Here is a 19694-nt window from a genome sequence, read left to right as displayed (position 1 = left end):
CCTCTCACCAACACACAACCACAGCCCAGTCCACCCTCTCACCAACACACACCACAGCCCAGTCCACCCTCTCACCAGCACACACCACAGCCCAGTCCACCCTCTCACCAGCACACACCACAGCCCAGTCCACCCTCTCACCAACACACACCACAGCCCTGTCCACCCTCTCACCAACACACACCACAGCCCAGTCCACCCTCTCACCAACACACACCACAGCCCTGTTCACCCTCTCACCAGCACACACCACAGCCCAGTCCACCCTCTCACCAACACACACCACAGCCCAGTCCACCCTCTCACCAACACACACCACAGCCCAGTTCACTTCTTGTAAGAGCGTCTGCTAAACGGTGTAAATGTAAAATATTTTAACAATGTACAGACGGAGTGAAGAACGAATATGTAGTCAGTGCAGTTCAGGACGAACAGACCAACACTTTCTCTCCTCCTGTAACAGATATAAAGGAGTTTAGGAGAGACTCCAGAATGTGTTGCACTATCAGCTAAATATGTTTACAGCTGCCACAGAGAACAGAGTGACACAGCCCCTTAAACTAATCCCATGGAAATGTATCATTTATTTGATGTAGTGTTGTATTTTACAGTGTTTATGTAGTGTGTGTGTGTGTGTGTGTGTGTGAGTGTGTATGTCTGTGTGTGTGTATATATATATATATATATATATATATATATATATATATATATATATATATATATATATATATATATATATATATATATATATATATATATATATATATATATGTATATTTTATTATTATTTACTTGTATACATTATTTCCTTCTTCAACATTTTTTTTCATATTCTGCTAGGATATTTTAATTGCTTTGGCAACAGTTGTTCATTACAATTCATGGCAATAAATGGAGAGAGAGAGTGATAGAGATGGAGACCTATAGAAAGAGAGAGATGGAGAGGGAGAAAGAAAGAGGAAGGCAGATAGGCAGGGAGAAAAATATTGGGAGAAGAGAGACAGAGGGAGAGGAAGAAAGGGAGAAAAACAGATATGAATAGATGGAGACAGATGGAGAGAGAGAGATGGAGAGGGAGACAAAGAGAGAGAGATGGAGAGAGAAAGAGGAAGGCAGATAGGCAAGATATGAATAGGGAGATATGGGAGATAGGGAGATATGAATAGATGGAGAGAGTGATAGAGAGGGAGAGATGGAGAGGGAGACAAACAGGAAGGCAGAGAGACAAACGGAGTGGGGAGAGAGACAGATGGAGAGGGAGAAAAAGGGAGATATGAATAGATGGAGAGAGACAGAGAAGGAGACAGGGAAGAGGGATAGAGAGAGGAGGGGGAGACAGAGAGAAGGAGGGAGAGAGATGGAGGTGTGTTATAGCTTTTGGGTCCTGTGTCTGCTGCCCTTTAGAGGTCTGTCTGATCAGCCCAGCTGATGTTTATCTGTCCTGATCATCTGATATTGATAATAATAATTATTATGTATCAAAATCAGGAGCATCCGAAGTCTCAGGGGGCCAAAGTGGTGTGTGGTGGGCCGAGAGCCAAAAAGAGCTCCTTGTCAGCCTTACGCCGTCAGATCAGTTTACACAGAGAATCTGTGGTCTTTAAATCCTGACACACCTGTAAATTCACTCTGGGGGTCTCTAAAGACGCTCCTGCTCAGTGCTGTCTCCTCGTAACTGCTTGCTGCACATTACTGCTTTAGTCACTGATGATTTTATTGTGTCAGGGATCTTATTTTTTTATTTTGTTAAGCCGTTTTGGTATTAAAAATACATCAGTGCAGAGTTTTAGCTGAACTGTGGCTTTAATATTTAATGATGAAGACAAACACACAGATCTGCTGCGTCAGGGTTTCACCCAGCGCTGCCTCACCTTCACGTTAATCTGTCCGTCAGCGATTTGAGGGGCGTTTAATACACTCTCTCACACACACACACACACACACACACACACACGCACGCTCACACACGCACTCGCACTCAAACACACTCGCACTCACACACACACACACGCTCACACACACACACACACGCTCGCACACACGCACTCGCACTCACGCTCACACACACACTCACACACACACGCACTCACGCTCACACACACACACTCTCACGCACTCGCACTCACGCTCACACACTCACTCGCACTCACGCTCACACACACGCACTCTCGCTCACACACGCACTCACGCACACACACGCACTCACACTTACACACACATGCACTCTCGCTCACACACGCACACACGCACTCTCGCTCACACACGCACACACGCACTCCCGCACACACACACACTCGCACTCACGCACACACACACCCACTCACACACGCACTCCCACACACACACGCACTCACACTTACACACACATGCACTTTCGCTCACACACGCACTCACGCACACACCCACTCACACACGCACTCCCGCACACACACACTCGCACTCACGCACACACACGCGCACGCGCTCTCAGATACTCATACGCACACACACACACACACACACTCATATACATCACACACACACACACACACACTCTCACATACACACACACACACACACTCTCACATACACACACACACACACACAGAGTGATGTACACACTCCTCTACAGCGGACTGGGGACACACTGCAGCTAAAGACAGAGTGAGAGAGGAGAAAAAATCTCCCTCCCTCCCTCCCTACCAGTCAGTCAGTCAGTCTGTCTGTCTCTGTTTGTCTCTCTCTCTCTGTCAGTGTTTCTGTCTGTCTCTCTCTTTCCCAGTGTCTCTGTCTGCCTTTCTCTCTATGTCAGTGTCCCTGTCTGTCTCTCTCTTTATCAGTGTCTTTGTCTCTCGCTTTCTTTATCAGTATCTGTCTCTTGTCTATCTCCCTGTCCCTCTCAGTGTCCATCTCTGTCTTTCTCTCTCTGTCAGTCCCTCTCATTAGTCTCAGTGTGTCTGTCTGTAGAAAACACAACACCCCACTAGCAGCTCTGTTTCTGTTAGTGGCCCTATAGGCCTTGGTTTGTTGGCGTTAAGCTAATGCTGGTTCATATGAACATATTTGGCCGTTATCTAGAATTTCCAGCAGGGCTTGACTTTTTTTTTCTGGTTAGAGTGTGATTGGTTGATTTCTCTGTCATTTCCTGATTATGTTGGTCGTTAATTTGACATGCAAGGCCTTTTGGTCCAGCTCCTGAAGTCCTAACAAATGGGAGAACAGCTGTGGGGAGAGAAAATCCCGACCAAACAGTTTTCTGTGAGTTTTCTATTTTCAGTGCTTACGGTTGTGACGAAGCCTGAAGGCTGTAGACGGTATTTGAGATTGTTTGAGCAACTAGCCTGCGTCTGAACCCGTATTAATCAGAGGCGAGTTAAGGCAGATCTTCGTCCCTGATGCCGTTCTCATTTAGTTCATGCAAATGAGCCAACACACATTAGCATAAATGGTGCTGTGGTCTTCAGTGTACAGACACACAGCAGAGCTGGAGCTTCAGAGCTGGTTCCTCACACTGAGGAACTCTCTACCTCTCTCACATTCACTCTCTCCTTTCCTTTCTGTCTCCTTCCCCTTGCTTCCTATTGCACTTCATCTCTCCTCTCTTTTCCCCCTCTTTTCTGTCTTATCTCTACTTCTACACTCTCGCCTTTTTTGTCTCTCTCTGTCTGTGAGGGACTTTAAGTAAAAAGTTGAGGTGGAAAATACCACATCATCTTTTTTTGCATTGTCCAAATTGTTTTCTTAAGCCTGGCGTCGTCAGCGTTTCTCTCACCGAGAGGTGTTTAGTCTCTCACTCTCACTTCCACACACTCAAACACTCTGATGTGGACACTGATGGTGTAATTCCTTGTTTCAAGTTTAGCACAGAGAATAACTTCACCACTGTTTCCAGTTATAATGCGGAGTTTGACAAGGCAAGGCAAGTTTATTTATACAGCACCTTTCATACACTGCTGTCATTCAGAGTGCTTTACAAATGACAGAGTCGGAAAATAGTTTAATTAGTAAATAATATTATAACAATTAAAAACAAATTATAAATTAAATTAGGATAATAAAGTGCAGCTACAGAGGAAAAGGATCTAGAAACGCAGTTTAAACACTCTAATAGGATCGTTTTCAAACACTGCTTCTCCATGTGTTCACCTTCGGCAGGACTGACCCGTTCCTAATGATCTGAGTGTCCTGCTCGGGTCATGTCCAGATAAATACGCAGCAGACCAGATAAATACGCTGCTCCTGCACAATTAAGACCTTTATAGAGCAGAAACAGCACCACAGTGCCTAAGATTGTTTTAAGACGTTTTAGGCTGTGTATTATTTAATGACGTATTTATATGTCCCGAGTGGACACACACACACACACACACACACACACACACACAAACATATATATAGGTGGTGACTTCATAGGTTCTTTGGTAAAGGCAATGGTTCAATTTAGAAATATAGCTTTTGTAATTTTTTATTTATTTATTTATTTATTTTTGAGGGCACTTTTTACACAATTTTCAAACTACCGCTCACGCAATGTCACTGGAAAGCGCCAATGCTTGAGTGATGGGGAGAAGATTCTACCCACCCCGAGAGTGAGGCCAACTGTGTTCTCTCTTGGACCCCCCGCTGCGGGTGGCTGTAGCATCACCAGGGATCGAACGCTTAGATGGTTGCACCACTCGGGAGCTTAAATGGTTCTTCAGATTGATGGAGAATGTGTTGTATATGTTTCTATATTACCAAAAAAAGGTTCTTCTACTGTTACAAGCTTGACGTCCTAACAGCAGAACCCTTTCTGGTGCTACATAGAACCACTTTCAAAAACACGTTCAACACATTCTCCATCAATCTGGAGAGCTGTGTCACCATGCCAAGAGCCATTTGCCTAAAACGGCTCTATACACAACTCATGGTTCTAAATCAAACCACTGTACAACCCTTGAAGAACCAGGCAGTTGAAAGAAAAGAGAGCAAGAAAGTTCCAGAAGGTGTCTCTCTTGTATTAGGAGTATGTGTGGTGTGCAGTGTGGTGTGGTGCTCAGTGTGGTGTGTGGTGCTCAGTGTGTGTGTGGTGCTCAGTGTGGCGCAGTGTGTGTGTGGTGCTCAGTGTGTGTGTGGTGCTCAGTGTGGCGCAGTGTGTGTGTGGTGCTCAGTGTGGCGCAGTGTGTGTGTGGTGCTCAGTGTGGCGCAGTGTGTGTGTGTGTGTGGCGCAGTGTGTGTGTGGTGCTCAGTGTGGCGCAGTGTGTGTGTGGTGCTCAGTGTGGCGCAGTGTGGTGTGCAGTGTGGTGCTCAGTGTGGCGTTGTGTGTGGTGCTCAGTGTGGCGCAGTGTGGTGTGCAGTGTGGTGCTCAGTGTGTGTGTTACGCTGCAGTGTGGCGCAGTGTGTGTGTGTGTGTGTGTTACGCTGCAGTGTGGCTGATCTTTTCATGACCTTTATAAGGATGTTACTTTTTACAGTTTTGCTCAATTAGCTGCAGATTTTAATTTACCCCCCATCTCATTTGTTTAGATATTTACCACTCAGACACTGTGTCTCTTCCCTTTTTCCAAATGATACATGTCTTCCCACCACACATTCATGGGATGACCTTTAGACTTTAGACCCCTTTCAGAAATCAATAATATCTAAGATTTACTCTCATATCACGGCTTTAGATCAACACTCTCTTACTAACATTAAAAGTGCTTGGGAACATGAGCTCGTTACTACTTTCACAGAGCGACGGTGGGAAAACACCATAAACGAAGTTCGTTTTGTGTAAGACTTCAGTTGATTCACTTCAAGGTATTAAATAGAATCCGTCTATTCTATTCTATCCGAATGCTGTCAGTGATCAATGTGATAAATGTGATGCCACTCCATGTAACTTAAGTCACATGTTCTTTTTTTTGTCCTTCTTTACATAAATTACGATCTGAATATTTTAAGGTTTTTCCACTGATTCACCTTTGCTCAACAGAGCTCGGTCGGATATTCTAGCATTTACGCCTCTATTGGCAAGACGCCGCATATTGTTACTATGGAAGTCTTCAAAACCCCCTTCCATTTCAGTGTGGCTCCGGGATGTCGTACATTTACTTACTGTGGAAAAGATGAGGTCCACCCTGAAAGGCAGTACTGCAACGTTTTAACGCTTCAGGTTGTGCCAGCTGACTGAGGGGCTTTATTTATTTATTTATTTATAAATCTAATTGTAATATATATTTTTCTGTCATCATGATTTTGCAATTTCTGGTTAAAATTTGTCTTTGTGTGAGTATTTTTGTGTGAGAGTGCATCTCTATGGAAAATAATCATCCATCCATCCATCCATCCATCCATTTTCTAAGCCGCTTCTCCGTCAGGGTTGCGGGGGGGGTGCTGGAGCCCATCCCAGCAGTCTTCTGGCGGAAGGCAGGATACACCCTGGACAGGTCGCCAGTCCAGGAAAATAATTAAAACAATAAATAAACTGAGGAAGTTTTTGAGTGTGTGGATCTGCTGGATATGTCTGTTTTGCTTTTATTCCTCAATAAAAAAGAGAAAAAAGAAAACAGAAGCATGTTTGTGTTTTTGTGTTGTAGATGTAGACGAGTGTGCGACACAGACACATACGTGCTGGAACGACTCGGTGTGCGTGAACCTGCCGGGAGCATTCGACTGCGTGTGTATCGCCGGCCCAGAATGCACTGGCGACTGTGTTCAAGACGACGGGCTGAAACACAACGGGCAGGAGTGGAGCCTCAGCCAGGACTCCTGCTCTGTGTGCACCTGCAAGGTACATATACACATACATACATAAATACAGAGCGCCTTACTCCTACAGAAAAGATGGCTCTGTAGTTACGATGTCAGGCTTGTAACAATAGAAGGACCCTTTTTGGTGCTCTGTGGAACCATGCAAGATTTCTTTGAATGTTCTTGGGTCTATATAGAACTGTTTTCTCTACTAAAGAATCTTTGAAACCTCCAGACAGCAGCAATATTCACTGATCAGGCGTAACGTTCTGACCACCTCCTCGTTTCTACGCTCACTGTCCACTTTATCAGCTCCACTGACTGTATAGCTGCACTCTGTAGTTCTACAGTTACAGACTGTAGTCCATCTGTTTCTCTGATACTCTGTTACCCTGTTCTTCAGTGGTCAGGACCCCCATGGACCCTCACAGAGCAGGGACTATGTGGGTGGTGGATCATTCTCATCACTGCAGCAACACTGACGTGGTGGTGGTGTGTTAGTGTGTGTTGTGCTGTCCTGTGTTACATGCTCATTATTATACGACAAAAAGTTAAAAGGTCTATGAAATGTCTGCGATGGGCGACCGGACATTCTCCTCCTCATTCAGCTTGCTGATGATTCCGTACTCTAAAGGAAGAACATTTCTTGGTGGAATAATTGTCTATTATTATTAATAATAACCTATTTTTTTAATTGTGTATTTTATTAGATTTTATGTTGGCTGGTGTTTTATAAAAGCAGTAAGTCACTTGAGGCTGTGCGTTACAGTGATTTGTTCATGGGAAAGGGGGGTTTAAGAACACCCTTCCTGTGATAAGAAAGCAGCAAGGCACAGCTTCAAATGGCTTATTGCTTTTAAAATAAAATATAGAATTAAAAAAAACCCAGCAAGGTGAAAAGGATCTGACATTTATGGCGTTTGGCAGACGCTTTTATCCAGAGCGATCTACAATTTGAACGTTTTACACAGGTAAGCCTAGGCGGTGTTAGGAGTCTTGCCCAAGGACTCTTATTGGTATAGTGTAGGTGCTTGGCCTGGTGGGGAATTGAACCCCAGTCTACAGTGTAGAAGGCAGAGGTGTTAACCACTACACTAAGCAACCAGACTAAAGAAATAAAATGCCTCATCAGAGCTCAGATGTTAATATGAGATGTGTGGATATTTGTACATATGCAGATATGAATGTCTGTACGGATGCAGATCAAGCAGACATGTACCATAAAATATACTATATATACTATATATAAGACTATTATATACACCAGAAGGTGCAAAGACAGAGAAGAGATCCTCATACATAACATTAGGGAACAGAGATAAAAGTTTACCAATCCAGAGGGACTCCTCTTTTGTCCTGATCTCACCTCATTTCTGTTACCGGAACCCTTACGTTTCCTTGGAAATGTAAATGTGAGTATTTAGCACATTCACAGTGACGAAAAACAGGAGCTGCACCATATTCCCTGCTGATGCCGTCCTGCCTGCCTCACACTCGAATAATCAGTTATGCAGACCTCGACATACAGTAGAGGACAAGGACACATGATGACACAGACGTGTGTCGACCTACAAGTTCTGAAATGTTGGAGGATGCGTAAAAGATTTAAGTTTCACAAACTGAGAAGAGGTTTGTTGTGACAAATAAAATTGGAGGCATTAGAGTGGCAGAAGCTATAGGAGCATATGTATCTGCAGTATCGGCAGCTATCATAAATACAGAGTTAGGTTATCCAGCATTATACACAATGCAAGTGAGAGTAATTTTCCACTAACCACTCCAGGCGTGTTAACTAAATATGTAGAATATTGATATAAATAAGAAGTGCTAAAGCTGAAACATTATCTAGGAGAACAGAATGATGGATGGTGTAGTGTAGTACACAACACCACTGTCATTCATATTTAAGCCTGGGGATCAAAAATGGGAATTTGCACACTTAAGTTGGCATTGCTTTGGCAAAACATTTAGGTGGTTTAGGATTTTAAAATATAAATTTGAGGGTATTTGTCATGTTTGTTATGCATTGTCTATTGGCATTGTCTTAAATAGATATTAAATTACTAATTAAATCAGCTCAGAAAAAAAGTGATTAAAATGCACGTATACAAATATAAGCAAGTGAAGATGTCACTACAATACTAAGTGGAAATCAGACTGTGTACATTAAGTGTATATAGCAGATATATAGCACCCCGCACCCCCACCCCCACCCCCCTTACCGGCTGGCTAACGCATACCAAAGACGTGCTGATGCTGGCTTCAATGGTGGCAAAATGTTTGGTTCACCAATTCCTTTTTTCCAGAAAAAGCAGAGCAGTGCTGTAGCTCTAGTTAGTTACACCAAAGACAGAAGCTGCATTGTAATGTTTGTTTTGAGACATTCCAAGACCCCCAAGGACCCCTTATTTTAAGGTAAAACTCTTACATAATGTTACATTAAGATTGTTGTCACGCTTGTCTTAAATACTTGAATTCACACCCAGGACCAATTCCGGGCTTAAGCTTCATCCAATTGCTGGGTTCGTTATTTTCCTCGGATACAAACACTCAACCGGTGAAGAGCAGCATGTTCTGTCCTCTCTCGCCATCGCCAAACTTGAAAATGGAAGTGACCCGATTAGCCGAAGCAGTGAAGTTACAAAATGAATCAGTCATGCAGGAGAGCTTCCACGCAGCAGCTGACTGCACTAGAGGTCGCCGGAAGCGAATCCCAGACTAGCAGTTTAATAAGGACCAGAGATCGGTGCTCTGTTCCGTTCTTGGGCTCGGAAACAGCTTTGTGTTTCCTTCAGCTTCTTCTGAGCTGAAGGTCATCAGGCGTTTTTCACTCTGCGTGTTCTGGGTGTTTTTCAGGACGGGCGGGTGTTCTGCAGGCGGAGAGAGTGCGACTGTGATGACCCGGCGGTGGATTTGTTCTGCTGTCCAGAGTGTGACACGCGTCAAAGCAGCCAGTGCTTACACCAGAGTGGACACACACTGTACCGCAGCGGAGACTCATGGGTTTACAACTGCCAGCAGTGCAGATGCCTGGTAAGCCCACTCATCTACACACAACACTCACACCATGAAAATAAGGTCCGGTTCTCTGGGCGGATCCGGCACGGTCCACCTGAAATTCACTCCGGCACCTCCTGCTTCACCTCCTTTGAGTCCAGGTTGTCATAGCTGTTATTAATGGCAGCTAGTTGTATAATAAATTACAGTTAATTTACATTCATAGAATCTGCACCTTCCACGGAATTTCTCTGATTGATTCAACGTGAAAAAAATCAACACATTGATATCTGAAATTTTACACTTTCTTTTGGGTGGTTTTGTTCCCACTCTATGTTGGCGTCTGAAGGAAATTTTCAAACCAAAGGTGTAATGTGTGGGTTCTGACAAAGCAATAGAAAATCCACCTTTTTATTTGGAATGAAAGTGTGAAAATTGCATGTAATCTAACAAATGAAGCAGCCACTCAGCCACCCACCCAGCCTAACCCTAACTTATGTTTAAACAGTGAAATGCTGTGAAACGCTCTGTTCTGACCCTGCAATTCAGGGCGGTTTGGTGTGAAATGTTTCAGGTGTCTTTACAGTGCTGATGATAGGAACCATTTGTCGCCATGACTACAACACAAATATAGATATTTTATCCAAAACCACCAGTGAATCTACATGTGCCTTCTGAGTTTTATGTGGAGTGTTGATGATGGTAAAATAAAGTTAAGTTTTTTTTTTTTTAAAGTTAAGTAAAATAAGTTTTCTCGCCTGCGCATACATTTTTTAACCCTTTAAAAACTACCAGAAAACAAGTGTCTCAGTCATCAGGCAGTGAACCATTTCACATAATAACTTTCTGTGAGGGAGCTTTGGAGGTGGATGTCTGAGGTCGTATTACAGAAACTTTCGAATTTTGGACAGTAGCAATTCCAGAATATCAGCTCCTACCTTCGTAATCTCATCATAAACTCCAGATTAGAAAACAGCATCACACAAACATCCTAACTAGATTAAACCTCCTGAATCATGAATCCTAACTTTAGGATGAGCCCCAGCAGGGTCCTGACTTCTGCTTAAGCGTCTGTTTCTATTGCTTTTAGGCGGCTGAGTCAGGCAGCGTAGTTCACTACCAACATAATGAGCTCCGTATATTTCTACTGTAAAACGCGGCTTTCACTGGGAGATGTTTTTCTTTTCTACCTCTACGTTTTAAAAATCTCAGACGCTGCAGGCTCCAGCGCCCCTCTGATTACCTTCGTGTGTTCATATTGATGATAAAATATTACAGTGATGGTGGTGAATAATAAGGAGTGTGTCTGTTTATTAGGTGGAATAATGTTAGTGTGCCCCGCTAAAGCGTTTGGGAAATGGAGACTGAAACTGGGGACCAGCGACTCTGTAATAAACAGCAGGGGGCACTCACAGTATTCACTACTTACAGTTTATCACACTTTAGTTTAATTTTAGGCTAACTAACTTGATTATATTGATTACGTGTTCACGTTTCAGTAGTATGTGTATGGTCAGTTGCTAGGTAACAGACATGACAGTTAATTGCTGATTTAAATTGAGTAAATTAAGATCAGATTTGCTTCAGCAATATGAATTCGTGAAAAATCTTATCTTGACCTGTCAGATCTTAAGAAAAAAAGCAGTAGTTTCCCCAAAATCTCATCACCACCACTGTGAACAGCTCTGACTCAGTGTCTGTAAAACAGAGCATTTCACACCAAACTACTAAAAGTTGTATGAATTGTCTTTGGTTGGTTATTTGGAATCTAACTCAAGTGGCCCTTTCCTGTCAAAGTAATCAATTCTTGGCTGTGTAGCAGCTGCTGCGTTGTTTTTGCCTCACAGGCAGTGTGTGTGAAACAGGCTTTTAATACAGACAAATCGAAGCCCAAAGTCGTGTGTTTTAGTGGTTTGGCAAAATATCTAACTTGCCCAGTCCAATCATGCTGGTCTATGTTGTTTCTTCTAGCAGGGAAAGTGAGTAAAAGATGGCTTGATTTCCAAAAAGCATAAAGTTAAATATGACGCACTTTAATATTTTAAGCACAATATTTTTTTTTTCATTTCCATGTTTTACTGTTTCAGAATAACATGAAAGGAAAATGGCCTGAAACTAAAGTTGTGGCGCCCTGCATGATCAGCACTTAGTAACCCTAAGTAACTTAGTAACTTGAGCACTGCTAAATAGCTGGATGCTAAATGAATACCTAAACCATCACACTTGACTTAACCTGCATGGCGTTGTTCTTCGATTTCCAACACACTTGATTATGTGGTTTCTGACACTGTTGAGGGATGCACAAAAAAAGCACCCTCTCTGTCACTGTGGTGGTTCCCTCAGGGGTACATCTCAGTACCTTTAGTCAGGGAACATAACTGCACCAGAATCCACTGAAAGTATATCTTCTCTCTCCACACACCCCGTCTCATCTCCAGGCTTTTTATTTTATTGTTGTGTTTAAAAACATTAGTTTATAAAAAGATACAAATATCTACTTTTCCACTAGGAAAAACCTGTTTAAGGTACACAGTTGGACCTTAAAACCGCTGTTGCACCTCTTAGGGGGTACACTTACATTGTTTGTCCCTTGATGAATGAATCATGTACATACATGGTACCTTTATTTCTAACAGTGCAGAGTACATACAGCATAACATACAGCTGGAGACTTACTGCTCTTTTAAGTGATAGGCCTGTTTTTAAGATGCTAAAAAAGCCGAATAAAATGGACATTTTCATGTTGGATGAGTAGCAGAGGCTGCCTCTTCAGATGAGCTTAAGCTACAGGTAAGTGATACAACACTGGGAGCTGGTAAAGAATCATTGTCGTACAAAAGGTACTGTCTTCTACTGTCTCAGAGGAAAAATCTGTTAACATTAGACATCAGAGAAATATATTTCTACTGTTTCTGGGCCTAGCTAACTTCAGCTGTAGTTAGACTGCAGCTAGCTACTTCCCCGTCTTTTGTGTTAGAACGTACAGAATTCCTGAATAGTGATCTCAGTATTTGAACACTGGCACCTCAAACTGTTAAAGTACCCATCTCTATAAACATGGACCCACAGTATGGATATAATTCAGGCTTCAGGTTCCTTTTCCATTACTGATTTACTCCATATGCGTCGTAGCTCCAGTGGTACTCATCCAAACTTTTTTTTTTTTTTTTTTTTTTAATTAACAGCAGACATGTGGTCCATCAGACTCAGCAGAAAGTTTTGCAGGGTAATCAAGTGCTGATTAGCGATTTCTCATTCCGTCTTGCTCAGCCATTCTACAGTTTTAAGACTGATCCATATTCATGTGTCTGTAAATCAACGTAGGGTATGAAAATGGTCAGTAAGTGCTGCATCGTGGTGTAGCAGTCTGTAGCATGTTGCTGAACATTTAGAAAGAGTTTAATGAGCACATTCATCTGAGTAAAAAGATGTTTCAGAAAATCGATGCTAGTTACTGATGCAAAGGCTGGAGAGACTATCATTTGTGTGGAACATAATGATGGACTGTAGAAACAGGCAGTAGGAATTTTGACGAAGCCTTTTGACCACCAACTGGCTGTTATTAGTTGGTGATTACAGTAAAGTCGTCGACTCACTCACATTTACGACATATCAGGCCAAGCTTATCAACATATACAGCCTGTGGTTGTGGTTGGTTAGTGTAGTGGTTAACACCTCTGCCTTCTACACTGTAGACCTGGGTAAGCACCCTACACTATACCAATAAGAGTCCTTGGGCAAGACTCCTAACACCACCTTCGCCTACCTGTGTAAAAAACGATCAAAACTGTAAGTCGCTCTGGATAAGAGCATCAGCCAAATGCCATAAACAGCCTGACTGGGGCCAGCGTGACGATCCTATTCATTGTTTAAACAGTAATGTTGATGGCACTTGTAAACTTTTTTGTCACTGTGCTATTTTACATGCTAACCATTTGGGTAATAAACACATTCGTGGGCTGTAGTGGCTTCACAACAGAGACAACATGACCTTTTAAAAGGAGCCAGCTGTAGCCTAGCTTAGCACTCTGGCTAAATTTTCTAGTTGTGATAGTGCTGAAAACTACGTTTAGGCCCAGTCCCATGCCACCCCTTGGCCCTAGTACATAGCCCTCTGTTTTGCATGTACAGGTCTAGTGGTAGGGTGTTCTGAGTCTTGTTTAGATAGAGAGGCAAAGTGAACTGTTAGGGCTACATGACCCTCCAGATGGAAGTTTTTCAGAGAATCCCTGCTAATGAAGTGTGATTGGGGGGACAAGCACAAGAGACCATCAGTTAGTAGTGCTGATGTCTCGGTGACTAGCTAAATTACGCGTTCCACCTTAAATAGTCCAGCAGTTCTGATGTCCAAAGCACCAGAATGTAACTACTGCTGGTGAATATCTGACCTTAGCTTCATATCACTGAAGAATTAGGGGTGGGCGGTAATAAAGAATTGTGCCCTTCTTTGAAGTCATGAGGCCCTAAATGCATCTAAAGCCTGGTAGCTGAACTTTAACCTCCTCTGCTATCACTGCTCTGTTCTTTTTATTGAGGGTCCCATTTCGTAGGGAAAATTTCTTGGTTCCAAGGGACAAGAAGACACTGCAAAAAAAAAAAAAAAAAGAGGACAGGTAAAAAATAACAAATGGAACTGGGCCTAAATCTCTGCTGTTTCTCTTTATCAGGCACTGCTTGTTAATATTGACAATCATTTTAAAAACAAAATTCACATTTTTCTGTAATCTTCCAACAAATTGTAAATAAATTATAAATACACTATATTCCCAAAAGTATTCACTCACCCATTCAAATCCAGGTGTTCCAATCACTTCCATAAAACCAAGCCCCTAGGCCTGCAGACTGCATCTACAGACATTAGTGAAAGAATGGGTCGCTCTCAGGAGCTCAGTGAATTCCAGCGTGGTACCGTGATCGGACGCCACCTGTGCAGCAAGTCCAGTCATGAAATTTCCTCACTACTAAATATTCCACAGTCCACTGTCAGTGGGATTATAACAAAGTGGAAGAGATTGGGAACGACAGCAACTCAGCCATGAAGTGGTCGGCCACGTAAAATGACAGAGCGGTCAGCGGATGCTGAGGGGCATAGTGCGCAGAGGTCACCGACTTTCTGCAGAGTCAATCACTACAGACCTCCAAACTTCATGTGGCCTTCAGATCAGCTCAAGAACAGCGTAGAGAGCTTCATGGAATGGGTTTCCATGGCTGAGCAGCTGCATCCAAGCCTTACATCACCAAGCGCATTGCAAAGCGTGGAATGCAGTGGTGTAAAGCGCCGTCACTGGACTCTAGAGCAGTGGGGACGTGTTCTCCGGAGTGATCTCCATCTGGAGATCCAATGGACGAGTCTGGGTTTGGCGGTTGCCAGGAGACGGTACTTGTCTGACTGCATTGTGCCGAGTGTAAAGTTTGGTGGAGGGGGGATCATGGTGTGGGGGTGTTTTTCAGGATTTGGGCTCGGCCCCTTAGTTCCAGTGAAAGGAGCTCTTAAAGCTTCAGCACCAAGAGATTTTGGACAATTTCATGCTCCCAACTTTGTGGGAACAGTTTGGGGACGGCCCCTTCCTGCTCCAACATGACTGCACACCAGTGCACAAAGCAGGTCCATAAAGACGTAGATGAGCCAGTTTGGTGTGGAAGAACTTGACTGGCCTGCACAGAGTCCTGACCTCAACCCCATAGAACACCTTTGGGCTGAATTAGAGCGGAGACTGTGAGCCAGACCTTCTCGTCCAACATCAGCGTCTGACCTCACAAATCCGCTTCTGGAAGAAATTCCCATAGACACTCCTAACCCTTGTGGAAAGCCTTCCCAGAAGAGCTGAATCTGTTATAGCTGCAAAGGGTGGGCCGACATCATATTAAACCCTATGGGATGTCACTCAAGTTCATATGCGTGTGAAGGCAGACTAGTGAATACTTTTGGCAATATAGTGTATATACCAATATGATGTTCCACCTTCCATCCCGATCCATCATGGAGAGAATACTCAGCTAGCTCAAAGTACGTAAAGACAACACGTTATGATTTCACGTTCAGATAACTTCTCCTCATAGTTCACTGACATTGGAAAAACTGTGTGGAAAGTGCAGATTCTAAACATTCAGTCCAGACCACATCTGTCTGTAAGCAGAAGAGAAATTTTTATTATTATGATCTGAATTTGCTACAGTCAGAAGTGCAGACTTGAACCTGCCACTCTAGAACAGAAAAGTAATTACTAATTACTTAAATAATCTAATTCTATACATTTAAATAATGTAAATGACTAACTGTACACACTTTGCATGATTGAATATTCTCTGCATAGTGAAATGTTTCTTCAGACGGTTGGAGGATGTGTTGTATATGGTTCTATACAGCACTAAAAATGGTTCTTCTATCGTTACAAGAACCTGTGTTGGTGCTATATAGAACTCTTTTTAAAAGGTGCTATTTAGAATCATCTACAGCACATTCTCCATCAATCTGAAGAATCCTTTCACGATGCAAAGAATCATGCAAAGGGTTCTTTGCGTGTTCATGGTTCTATATAAAACTATATTCTTTACTTAAGAACCCTTGAAGGGCCATCATTTTTGAAGGGGCAGTCATGGGCTGGAGGTTAGGGAACCAGCCCTGTGACCAGAAGGTTGCCAGTTCAATCCCTAGAGCTTGACAGCACATGACCGAGGTGTCCTTGAGCAAGGCACCTAACCCCCAACTGCTCCTCGGGTGCTGTGGATTGGGCTGCCCACCGCTCCGGGCAAGTGTGCTTACTGCCCCCTAGTGTGTGTGTGTGTGTGTGTGTGCACTCATGTGTGTGTATGTGGTCTTTCACTTCACGGAAGTGTTAAACGCAGAGGTGAACTTTCCCCATTGTGGGACTAGTAAGGGTCACTTAACTAACTTTTAAGTGGGTTTAAGGAGTTGAATTATATTTCTCTTACGATTTAATCCTCTTCTTTGCTTGTGGCTTTATTACCCAGAGTTCTTTGCGGCCAGCAGGGCCGGCCAGCCCTCATGGTGGGTTGCCATATTTGCAATTAATTCTGTAATTTGCATCCCATAATGCACAGCTCGACGCACAGCAGGGCCGAAATGACGCCCTTAATTGCCGCTACCTGCAAGACGGCAGCTGATTATCAGCGAGGAGATGCTTCGTGGCTTACTGGGTCAAACACTGCAGTTATTTATCTCTCCGTGCTGAAGTGTCTTCAGTCACAAAGAGGAGGCAAAGACACTATCAGATCAGCCATCTCTGCCACATCCATCTCCTGCCCTCTCTTTATCTCCTTCATGGCCCCTCCAGACACTTCCTGTCCATCCAATTTCACCACTGTCTCTTCCTTGCTGTCCTTTCTTCTGCTTCACAAACTAACTTCACCCAGTCAGATGCGTGCCGATTCAGCTCGTAGAGAAGAGGATTTAAAGGAGATCGTTTTAACCCGATCAGAGATAAAGGCCTAACAAGCTCCAGTACGGCGTATTTCCTTACCTGTCAGGTTGTACTGAAAACAACAAACATTACGAGGATTGTAAGCGTCTGAACGGGTAGATTTCAGCAAATAAACAAGAGCTGTGGATTAGAATGAGTAAAAGTGTTTTCACAGAATATCAACATGACGTTTGACCTGGGCCACCAAACTTCTGCATACAACTGTAAATATGTGTTTCGGAAAAAAGTTCACCTCTCTCTCTTTCTCTCCCTCATTCTTTTCTTTCTGTCTGTGTCCTCATTCTCTATTCCTCTCCCCTCTATTTCCCCCCTTACCCTCTCTTTGTTATTCTGTCCATGTATCTTCTCTCTCTCTCTCTCTCTCTCCCCCTCTCTCCCTCTCCTTTATAATTCTCTCTCTGTAGGAGGGTGAAGTGGACTGCTGGCCGTTGTCCTGTCCGGTGTTGCCGTGTGAGTACACTGCTGTGTTGGACGGAGAGTGCTGCCCTCGCTGCGTTTCTGACCCCTGCCTGGCTGATAACTTTGCCTTCGACATCAGGCAGACATGCCGCGACCCGATGGGCATCACCCGGCTGAGCGGAGCAGTCTGGACCACGCCCACTGCCCCCTGCACCACCTGCACGTGCAAGGTAAAAAAAAAAAAACCCATCACAATCACAACACCTTGTCCTGAACAGCTACTCTCAGACTTCTCTCTGTTTGTGGTGAAGACCTGATTTACACAGAATTTTTTAAAATCTATGTTAATATGATTTATAACATGTTAATGTCCAACGTCATTTCAGCATCATTTGAGTCCTTTATATTGTGTGAAAAATTCATGACGGATGGACCAACAGAAATGCTCCAATAAAATCTTTTTTACGGTTAACTTGTATTAAAACATTTTGCCCTCTCTTGTAAAAGTACCATTTTTGGACATACTAGTTTTTCTTTGGACAGTGACGATGCGCTATAATTTATATACTATACTGTTTACTATAGTATCTATAGTATCTTGTACTATACAAGATACTACACTCACCGGCCACTTTATTTATAGGTTCAGTTGCTTGTTAACACAAATAGCTAATCAGCCAATCACACGGCTGCAGCTCAGTGCATTCAGGCATGTAGAGGTGGTCAAGACAACTTGCTGAAGTGCAGACCGAGCATCAGAACGGGGAAGAAAGGGGATTTAAGGGGCTTTGAACGTGGCGTGGTTGTTGGTGCCAGACGGGCTGGTCTGAGTATTTCAGAAACTGCTGATCTACTGGGATTTTCACACACAACCATCTCTAGGGTTTACAGAGAACGGTCAGAAAAAGAGGAAATATCCAGTGAGCGGTCAGTTGTGTGGATGAAAATGCCTTGTTGATGTGAGAGGTCAGAGGAGAATGGGCAGACTGGTTCCAGATGATAGAAAGACAACAGGAACTCAAATAACCAACCAGAATCTCTGAGGAACGTTTCCAACACCTTGTTGAAAGTCTGACACGAAGAATTAAGGCAGTTCTGAAGACAAAAGGGGGTCCAGCCTTTTACTAGCAAGGTGTACCTAATAAATTGGCCGGTGAGTGTATTTACTATAGTATCTTGTAATTTAATCTTCTTCGTTTTGTTCTGATTCTAATTAAATACAAATGATCTTTTCTATAACTGCTTTATCACCTGTCTGTAAAGCACTTTGAGCTGCCACCGGCATGAATAAAATTATTATTATTATTATTATTATTATTATTCTACTGTAATATATTCGCTATAGTACTTTAACATACAGTAAATATAGAACTTACACATGCTGTAGGTAATATATACTAGTTTTACTGTATTATTTACCACAGTACTTAATTACACATTCTAAAGTTAATATATATTATGGTACTACTAAAATACATATACACTATAGTATATAGTACTTATACTGTAATATATTTACTATAGTATTTCAACTATAGTACTTTAACATAATACATACTATAGTACTTACTATTGTGATTTATTACATACACTACAGTTCCTCTACTGTAATATATCATGGTGAATATATACCATAGTACTTAAATATTTACTGTAGCACTTTCCACATACTATAGGTAATATCTATTGTAGTACTTTATAACATGCTATAGTAAATATGTACTATAGTAGTACTGTACTATTACTATAGTTAGTATATACTGTAGTACTCATACTGTGTTATTTACTATAGTATTTTATTACATACAATATGAGCTGCCCTTTACACCGTGTGAGAGTCTCAATGAATGGACCAATGTCATTACATTAACTTGCATTAAACATTATGGATGTTCTGCTTTTCCTTCTTATGTGCTGTTAATGTTTTTGGATATTGGATTAATGAGGGTTTGTTCTGACATCAGTAAAATATCTGTATAAAACAAAAGTCCTATCCAGGCTCCGCCCACAAATGTGTTGCGTAGTAGCTGCTGTTCTGAGGATGGACAAGCTTTAGAGAACACTGCATTAAAAATGCGATTCAGTCTAACGAGAAACTGTAGAACAGACTCGGTTTATATCACAATACCTACATTTAGAGTCGGTTATTCATTCAGCCTAATG

General features: G+C 42.6%; 1 protein-coding gene across 1 annotated transcript in view; it reads left to right on the top strand.

The window, feature by feature from the left end:
• Positions 1-19694, top strand: part of LOC108411071 (protein kinase C-binding protein NELL1) — a 406580-nt gene that overhangs the window by 377289 nt on the left and 9597 nt on the right. Inside the window, exons 17-19 of the mRNA XM_017682451.2 lie at positions 6540-6733; positions 9550-9726; positions 17537-17761. Coding sequence (XP_017537940.1) covers positions 6540-6733; positions 9550-9726; positions 17537-17761 — 596 coding nt within the window. The remainder of the gene's footprint in view (positions 1-6539; positions 6734-9549; positions 9727-17536; positions 17762-19694) is intronic.

The sequence above is a fragment of the Pygocentrus nattereri genome, chromosome 15 (genome assembly GCF_015220715.1).
Source record: "Pygocentrus nattereri isolate fPygNat1 chromosome 15, fPygNat1.pri, whole genome shotgun sequence".
Classification (NCBI taxonomy): Eukaryota; Metazoa; Chordata; class Actinopteri; order Characiformes; family Serrasalmidae; genus Pygocentrus; species Pygocentrus nattereri.
Note: the sequence above shows the minus strand (reverse complement) of the source record. Positions and strands in the feature narration are given on the sequence as shown.